Source organism: Entelurus aequoreus, linkage group LG14 (assembly GCF_033978785.1).
Source record: "Entelurus aequoreus isolate RoL-2023_Sb linkage group LG14, RoL_Eaeq_v1.1, whole genome shotgun sequence".
Classification (NCBI taxonomy): Eukaryota; Metazoa; Chordata; class Actinopteri; order Syngnathiformes; family Syngnathidae; genus Entelurus; species Entelurus aequoreus.
Genome location: NC_084744.1, coordinates 29,065,292 through 29,075,291, shown reverse-complemented (window position 1 = coordinate 29,075,291; position 10,000 = coordinate 29,065,292). Strand labels below are relative to the sequence as shown.

The window sequence follows — 10,000 nt, the reverse complement described above, 5'->3', positions numbered from 1 at the left end:
ATTGAGGGTGAAGAGGATGGTTTGAGAAAATATGGGAAAAGGATGTTTATAACCTTACGTTATGTGAATGGTTCCTAGGAGAACAGAAAATAGAAACATTGTGTGAAGTGTAAGGAAGAGATGGATACAGGATGTTGTTTGTAAAGGAAAACGAAAGTGAAGAAAAGATGAGAAAGTGACAAATGAAGGTATTCGTAAATGGTATGCTGTTGATTGTGGTTAGCTGCAAGTTTGTTTATTTGTTTGTTTGTTTAGTTGTTTGAATGAAATGGGAAGAAATCAATAGGAGACTTTAGAAGCATTTTGTATCGTTGTGTTTCCACACAAGATGGCAAAAATACAGAACAACAAGTAGGATTAATGGCTGAATCTTCGACCTCACCGATAACACCATACGTTACAAACATAGCTACTGCTATGCGCAGTCTCTTTCCTCAAGATGAGGATGATAAGGCTAATGACAGAGCAGCAAGGAAGCAACTCCTTAATTTACAGATCGCTGAAAATAAAAGGTTAAAAGAACCAAAAGGTCAAAGATCAGCTAGGATATATTCAGCAGTGGGTGACCTTGCTTTTGAGTTCCAACAGGTGGAGGAAAGAATCCTCAACAGACGTGCGACCAGACGGTTGGACTCGGGTGGTGGACAACACGATGCTTCAAAGCCAGTCCGGGGTGGAAACTGTTTCGGCTGTGACCAGCCTGGTCACTGGAGTCGTGAACATTTTCGAACGGGAAAGGTTCCGTAGTGCCAACAAACGAACACAAAAGCGTGGCAAAGGACGCCCACCGCAGGAGCCCCAGCAGGAGATACAGACTGGCCCCCTGCTGGACATGAGTGTCAACGACAATGTTATCAGTTCGTGATTGACACTGGCGCCACCCATTCGATTCTGAATGCAGAGGTACCAAAGAAACTGTGTGCTTCCTCTTTAAAGGTCGAAGGCTTCGCCGGGGTCACAAGGTTACCTGTCACCAAACCACTTCCGGTTCAGATTGCTGTACCTCCTTTACAGACTGTACCCTGACATTCAAATCGCACAGAAGGAACATTCCTGGTGTTACCTGACGGCTTAACCACCAAGCTGCGACACCACTACCAAGGCTCCTACCACAGCCTGAAACAACAGGAATGGCTGACATCCAACTGCTCTAACAGTGAAAACCCTGACTGGCTGAGATGCTTCCGTGTGTTCTGCCACCCGACTCGCCATATGTTATGATCACCAGTTAGACACTCATACCAGGAGACCTTTGACTCCTTTGTATATTTATATATGTTGAAACTCATGGTGTGGTTGCTCATGTTGACCTATCTTTGCAACAGCTAGCATGATATAAGATGGACACAATTGATGTCCCACATTGTTCACTTGCTCTCTGTCTCGCCTACAAAACCAAAGAACTTAGGTCCAATGATAAGACACGGCGTAGCTGCCAAACATTACACCGACACCCAAATACCACATTTTCAATTGTTTAGGTTTAGCACATAGTTGTGTTAAACACATAACTATGGGCTGCACTTTAGACACCTGTAGGCTACGAGGAGCTAGCAGCTACACAACAGCTGAGCTAAAACGACACATTACACATTTAAGAATATCAAATAATTATAGTTGCTCATTACATACACAAAGTTGCCATGGCAGAAGTCTGATAGAAAGTATTCAGTAACAAACGTGTCCGCATCATTCGACTTTCTACAACATGAGCTTGACTTAATCAATTATTGGGGCCACCAGGTGTGGTAAAATTTCAAAATACTATTGCTAAAGCATCCACCATAAGGGTAGTATTTTTCTTGTATTTGTGACAATATAAATATGAGCATATGTTGTTACTTTCACCATATTGAATAAGTTACATAAAAGTTAGGGTTTAGTTGAGTTTGAGTTATTTGTGATATTGCTAAGGGGTCCCCTACCCTAACAACACCCCCAGTGGACCACAGAGGCTAAAGAGACTATCATTGACCTCAAACATGACTTGTCCTCCGCTACTTGGCTATTAGTTGACCTTTTTCTTAGATGTTTCTGAAAGTGATAGTATTACTAACACAGTCCTTTTTTCAGAAACAGAAGGGGGTGAGTGAGGGTAGATACAGACTCCTTGGAACAAAATCGACAATCATCCGACTCTGACACATTCCATAGTTTTAACATTTTTCCTGTGGGTAAGAAGTTATAACTAGATTTTAATTTGAAAATAACGATTTTACACATCGATAGTACCGTAGTTAAGTAGATCAAATTTAGAATAGGGAGGAGGTAAGGGTGAACCATGTATAGTCTTTGATTTCACTGATATGATCAATACGGTACAAGGGAAAAGGTACGTACTGACTTGTGTTGACAATCACAGTGGTTGGCCGGAAGCAACAACAGCCTCAAAAGAGGATGCAATATCAGTAATTAAATGACTTGTGAATGACCTAGTACCCCGACATGGTTTCCCCAAAAAGATTAGGTCAGACAACGGCAACCATTTAAAAAAAAAAAAAAAAAAACCTCACTTAGCCTTGGTCGAAAAGGCTTTCGGACTAGAACACAGGTTTGGGGTACCATCCTGAGTCCCAAGGTAAGGTTGAAAGGATGGACCAGAACATTAAAAACTAATTGGCTAAAATCTGTGCACAGACCAAATTTAATTGGATTGACATGTTGCAATTAGCGTTAATGATCATTCGAAGGTCCGTGAATAAAACTGTTTTACCGCCCTTTGAGTTTTTTCACCCTATGAGCTGCATACAGGTCAGCCCAGGACCAGCAGCCGCCATGGAAGGAGGACTCAGCGTAAAACCAAAATGGTATTTTACACAAAAAATGCAGAATTTGTGTGCCAGTTCTTCTGTACAGATACGAGGATGACAGCCCGCCACTCCAGATTCCCTTCCGGCCGCTGAGAGGGTCAAGATCTAGGTCATCAAACGCAAGTGGACGGACCCCAGGTGGACTGGTCCCTTCAAGGTCGTGGAACGGACGTCTCACGCCCTTCGACTAGCTGGTAAAGGGGACACCTGGTACCACCTCTCCCTCTACACTCCTGCTGAAGAACCTGACAGATCACCAGCGGATGTCATTGCTGACATAGCCACATCATCTGCCCCACTCGACCCCCTAGCAGTGCCTTTTGAGCCTGAGGCAGCTGAAGAAGAACGGGAGCAGAAAACGACTCATTTTTAGTGTGTGTGTTAACGAAGTAACACACATAAGGGGTGACCGTGCTAGTAACCTCTCCCCCTCTAGGTCATAGAAGAGCGAGGCTTTAATTACACACACATAATCCTACAGCCCAGAAGACGACGCTGAGAGAGAGATTTTCTACCTATATTACTCTTGTTAACTTCTATATTGTATATCCTTATTTGAGACCAGCCTTTATACTCGAAGTTATCCAATTTCTCTTGCTTGTTTTCAGCATAACTATCTGTGTCGTTATATTAAGTGAAAAGTTTGATGTTTATCCCCGTTTCGTTACCTGAATTACTCTGATTTTGATAGACGAAAAGCAGGATGTTACGCCCAGAAGTATTTCCTGACGGATTGGTGTTTAGGCTTGTTCTACTGTTCTTGTGCCTCAGTCCTTCCTTCCCGACGACAGTGACTGACAAGTGTCTTAGAACAAACAGCGGACTTTAAATAGACTGGGTAAAAGGGGATAGCAAGACTTATTTTTTGACCTGTGCAGTGTGATTAATTACGGGGGACACAATAGCTATTACCGTGGTAATAACCTCTATATTTGTGACGACTCAACCCTGAACCATTGGTGTCGGATGCAGACAACATACGCTGGTAAGTGGTGCCCATCGTCCCTTTTATGTTGTTTTGGGGGTTGACCTGACTGATACAGACTCTAAAGGAATTATTAAAATTAATGTCCTTGAGAGGGCGTTAACTACCTCTACACCCTCTGTAGCACCTAAAGTACCACCCCACCTTGGTGGTGTTTCAAAGGCTCTCACATCTGTGCGTGCTAATGACATCACCACCGAAGGCCTGGTAACTTTGACCATAGGAGCGGGTACAGGTAAACCTGTGGCTCAGGTGGATGCCAAAACCTGGGTGACTGTGTTGCTTGTTCCGCCGGACGTCCTTTGCCCCACACTTACCCCGCCCCTTTTAAGTTGACTGACATAAATGGCTCAAACTGTCTTATTTCCTTGTTCTCTGAACCCACGCCACCAGGGTGCGATTTGTTGGCTAGTGTGTACCCTCCTGTTGACAATTCCACCCGACTTCTTCCATTTGTGGCCCAAAAGCTGAATTACACGTGTTTTCAATTCAAAGGACCCTCTTCGTCCCCCAACAAATTGGGTGACATTAACCCTTCCTGGTGCACCACACTGATAGATGGCTCAAGGATAGGCCCTTGGGCACGAGCTGACTTATTCTGGTATTGTGGGGAGCACAGATTGTACATTAGAATCCCAACGTTATCCGTAGGGCTTTGTGCTAGGGTTAGACTGGTGCCCCCACTCACCCTAGTGGGTACAAAATTAACTCCCCTTGTAACTCCTGTCTCAGCGGCCTCTCTAACTTCTCGCCGACGCCGCCATGTTTTATCTCGGAGGAGTGTAAAGGGCTCCTTTGATCTGATGAGAAACCCTGATGGTGTTTACTTTGATGCAATTGGACAACCAAGAGGGGTCCCCTCACAACACAAATTGTGGTGTGAATCCTGTGCAGGTTTCGAGAACCTTCCTATCATTGGTGCTATTTTCCCTGTGACTGCTACTAAAAATGTAGAACGCATTAACTATGTTTTTTATAATCTGTTGAGACTGACCAACCTGACTCGTGACGCCGTTGAGGGACTTGCTGAACAACTTGCCCCGACCTCCCTCATGGCCATCCAGAACCGCATAGCCCTTGACCGCATCCTAGCCAAGGAAGAAGGTGTGTGTGTGTGCAATGTTTGGTGACCAATGCTGTACCTTCATTCCTAACAATGCTGCCCCCGATGGCTCGGTCCAGAGCGCCTTAGAAGGCCTCAGAGCCTAAAAACTTACTGAAGTTTCCGGTGTCTCTGACCCCTTTAAAGATTGGCTTCATAACACCTTTGGCAGGTGGTCTGACCTAATTAAGTCGGCCCTGGTCTCCATTGGAGTTTTCTTGGCCGTCATAACCTCATGCGGATGCTTTATTGCCCCTTGTGCTAGGTCTCTATGCACCCGCATCATTGTTAGAGCTGTCAAAGGTCAACCCCACCCTGGTTCTGGGCTTGCTATGTCACTGAAGGGGGTCAAGCATAGTGGTGACTTTCAGGGACTGTTAGTTTCCTTCCCTGACAATGACGACATTAACGTTGACTCCCTCCTTCTCTCTCCCATGTAACTATGGTTTGATTGTTTATCGATAGCTTGCTCGAAAACCAAAACAGCACCTACTTTAATGTAGGGCGTGCTTTAGAGGTGTTGCTCTCGTAGGAGAGATCTTTTGGATAAGATCTGAAGGGGGAATTGAAAGATATATATATATCTTCATATATCCATATTTTGTGTTACTTATTAATTTTCATAGTCATATCACATATAGCTAATGTTCCATATTGTACTCTTTGCTTTTCTTTTCATCCCATGACAAAGTGCTCGCACTTGGGCCGGCCTTGAAGTAGAAGGCAGAGAGGAGGAATTCCTCCTTCCTGTGCTTCCCAGGCCGACTCAAGATAAGAGACAATGAGCATGTGTTTGAGGTGAGACAAGTGAGGGCGGGGGGAGATACTGAAGAGGAGAGGGCTTTCCGGGAAGTTTGCAGATCAACTTGAGCTACGCAAGTGGATGTGTTGTTCGAGGCTGGTCTCTATTCTCAAATATTTGACAATAAAATTAGAAAATACCTATTCTGTGATTGGTGTATATTCGAGATCAGTTTATGTGTCATCTAAGTAACTTGGGACTGACCAGCGTTTTACATCCCACTTGGAGGAACATCTGGTCTAACGCAACAATATATATATATATATCCATATACATACATACATACATATATATATATATATATATATATATATATATATATATATATAGACATATATATGTATACAAATGTTATGACAAATCTGCAGGAACAGATTTTTCATATCCACCTTTGTTTGAGTCCTCTCGGTATCACCATGTAAGTTTTTTTTTAATCAATATTAATGATTGATATTTTTATGACTTATTTAAACATGCCAATAAATACAGTAATACAATATCCAACCTACCATGGGTGCTGTTTATTAGTGGAGAAAGTTTCTGTTAGCCTGGTAGGATGAGTGTGGCTAAGTTGGTCAAACAAATACAGTAGATTTGAAGGTAGTTGCAGTTTTGAGACACAAGATGGCAGTAGTGCACAGGCTATTTAACACTACACAGGTTAGTTTAGGAAGCTACTCGTTAGAACAACACATTGGAAGTGTCAGGATGCTACCACAGTTCTTCTCACTCCATGCAGAGAATCCACAGCGGTACAGAAAAATGGCGCCAACTAAACGTGATAATTGATATTGTTACGTGATTGGCTGTTACCGTGTCCCTCCCATTGCTCACAGATCACTTCCTGTTTCCTGCTTTGCTGGTTTCCCAGAGCGCGACTGACTTTTTGCAACAAACATTGCTCCGTAACTTCTGGTTTCTTCCGACCAAAAAATATAAATATATATTGAATGCATTTATATTGCTATCGATTATGTGTCTATCACGATGTATGTTGATGTCGTTTCACCTACCCTTCAGGCTACAGTCAAATCTACACTTAAAAAGATGATAGCTCTAAATAAGTACATCATATAAAAAGATGATTCTTACTTGTTTTATTCTAATTAGGGTGCAATAAGCCCAAATAGCAAAGAGAAATAAAAAAAAAAGCATGTAAACAAACAGCTTGGGCCTTAAGAGGTTAAGAAAAAATGACTGACAAGAAGGCGAGAAACACTTTATTTTTCAACAGACTCTCGCGCGGTACCTGCCGTCAAAGCCCTAAAGACCGACTGCACAGTTCCTGTCTTCACAATAAAGGCGCTGCTTCATCCTAACAAAATAAGAGTCTCAGAAAGCTGGCGTGCACAAGTTTGCCGCCAATGTATTTCTTGTAAAGTGTATAAAAACGAGTACAGTGTTTCCCATAAACTGCCAAGATACCTGTGGCGGTGGGGGCGTGGCTATGGGCGTGGTCACCATGACATCATCGAGTAATTTGCATAATTTACTACAATGATATGATTTTCTCTAAAAAGGCTAAAAAAATGTATACTTACTAATTAATAATAACAGTTTTGTTTTAAACGTCCATCCATCCATTTTACAATATAATTACAACACTTTATGTACATATTTATATACAGATTTGAACAATAAGTTATTCACTGAAATATATTTATCAATTGTGGTTCTTACAAAAAATATATCTTATAAAAATATAAAAGCTAAAATGTCTCTTAAAGCTCTGCCCCTTTAATTAGTGCATACTAAATAATTTAACTTTAGCCTACTACTACAACCATATTATTTACCAGCAACATAAAGTGAAACAGAGGCAGAGGTGTCCTGCCACAGTCAGTAACAAATAAACAGAAAACAGTAGTGGTGGTAGATAGACACAGAGCTTCATCAAACATCTGATCCACTGAACAAAGAGCTCCAAAAATCTTGATCCTACACTTCTCTTTTGTAAAGTAAATCTGAACAACCGATATGGGCATCTACATCAACTATATGATTTGCCTGAGAAGCTGGACAGGACAAAAAATAAATAAATAAATAAAAATTAAAAAATTAAAAAATTTGTTGCGGCCTTAATTCTTTCGTGGCGGGCCGCCACAAATAAATTAATGTGTGGGAAACACTGGAGTATGGAAGCTGGACAAATAAGATGCCCAAAACTAACCACTTTCATGTGGTATTGGACAGAAACAAGGAATTTTTTTCTCCTCCATTTGAAAATGTGGACATTATCAGCACTACTGTCTGATTCCAATCATCAGAATCAGGTAATACACCAACTTATATTATTGTCTTCATGAAAGAAAGGAATCTATATGTGTTAAATATATTTGTATTATCATTAAACACCTTTAACTTGTTAACAAAAACAATAACCTCTCTTTCATAAATAAATAAATATAATATATATATATATATATATATATTGTTGCGTCTGCCCAGTATTCCCTCTCAGGGAATTAAAGTCACTGGTCAATCCCAAATTCTTTCGATGACATATATGTTGAGTAAGAAGGACCATCAAGACAGAATAGGAATATTATCAAGTTTTACTGAAGCTTCAGGAGACCAGCCCGGACCAATACATTCGTACCGGCTTCTCAAATTGGTCTAACATTCAAACGGAAAGAAACTACTTCTTGAATCGGAAAGCAGTCCCCCCAGAAAGGAATGCCTCCCCCTTCCCCAACACTGGTAAGATAAGGCGGGGGATGTATCCTTTTCACATTCCAATGTCTAAAACACTACACAAAACCTCTGTACACAAAGAGAAACTGGTATACAGGGTATACATTGAAAAGTACTAGCTGCTCCAAACATGACTATGAATAAAGAAAGAACTCTTAAACATATATGCATTCTCCGCAATATATACGTATGAATGAGGTAGATCCCCTCAACTTGGGCAATTGAAAAGTAGCTCGCCTGCAGAAAAAGTGTGGGCACCCCTAGTTTAGTGGTATCGGTCTTAAGAAGCAGGAAGTTATCGGTATCGGCTTGGAAAAAATAGTAGTGTGCATCCCTAGTAAAAAGTGTTACCTCCTAATTGTGATGGATTTGGACTGAAAAGCTACAAGTTTTACTGACACGCATCAGGATGTTGCCGCGATGTGTGCAATAAAGCCAACTAAATGGTCTTCTTTGTGTTGTATGAAGACATCACAATCATAATAAAAGTAAATATGTGCTTTGTCATGAGACACTATATTTAAGAATAGCAATAGTAATCAGATGTAAAGTGAGTAAACATGTGAGAGTAAGACGTAAACAAACCTGTTCTGTGCAACACAACGTCCAGTCGTCGATCGTTCTCCTCACCTGGACTGTGATGAAGCTGTGAGGACTCAGGTGGTTTGTCTTCATGCTCTTCAGTCTTCACAGAGACAACAGTCAGTGGAAACTTGGTGAGATCAGCCTCCTCCTGCCCTAGAAGACACTCTCCCTCTGGAGTGGTCCACAGTTCTTCCTCCTCCTCTTTAATGTGGGGGGGCTGTGGCTCCTCCTGCTGCTGAAGGGGACGTTGGTGGTGACGAAGAACCAGCTGGTGGACATCTGTCGGACACAATCAACACTAACTTTAGCCCAGATGCATCCATGCTCTTCTTTTCACTGAGTGTTAAAGGCCTACTGAAATGAAATTTTCTTATTTAAACAGGGATAGCACATCCATTCTATGTGTCATACCTGATCATGTCGCGATATTGCCACATTTTTGCTGAAAGGATTTAGTAGAGAACATCGACGATAAAGTTCGCAACTTTTGGTCGCTGATAAAAAAGCGTGACGTCACAGGTTGAAGGACTCCTCACATTTCCCCATTGTTTACACCAGCAGCGAGAGCGATTCGGACCGAGAAAGCGATGATTACCCCATTAATTTGAGCGAGGATGAAAGATTTGTGGATGAGGAACGTGAGAGTGAAGGACTAGAGTGCAGTGCAGGACTTTCTTTTTTCGCTCTGACCGTAACTTAGGTACAAGGGCTCATTGGATTCCACACTTTCTCCTTTTTCTATTGTGGATCACGGATTTGTATTTTAAACCACCTCGGATACTATATCCTCTTGAAAATGAGAGTCGAGAACGCGAAATGGACATTCACAGTGACTTTTATCTCCACGACAATACATCGGTGAAGCACTTTAATTACGGAGCTAACGTGATAGCATCGGGCTTAACTGCAGATAGAAACAAAAGAAATAAACCCCTGACTGGAAGGATAGACAGAAGATCAACAATACTATTAAACCATGGACCTGTAACTACAAGGTTAATGCTTTCCAGCCTGGCGAAGCT

The 10,000-nt window shown here is 41.8% G+C and overlaps 1 protein-coding gene across 3 annotated transcripts in view; it reads right to left on the bottom strand.

The window, feature by feature from the left end:
- LOC133664700 (zinc finger protein 135-like) overlaps positions 1–10,000 on the bottom strand; it is an 18,401-nt gene that overhangs the window by 6,720 nt on the left and 1,681 nt on the right. Inside the window, exon 2 of one of the 3 annotated variants that reach the window (XM_062069536.1) lies at positions 9,024–9,257. The exons of 1 other annotated variant lie outside the window; for it this stretch is intronic. In XM_062069536.1, the coding sequence (XP_061925520.1) occupies positions 9,024–9,257 (234 nt within the window). Of the gene's footprint in view, positions 1–8,978; positions 9,258–10,000 lie in introns of all 3 variants that reach the window. One more of the 3 variants, XM_062069535.1, reaches the window with a different exon arrangement.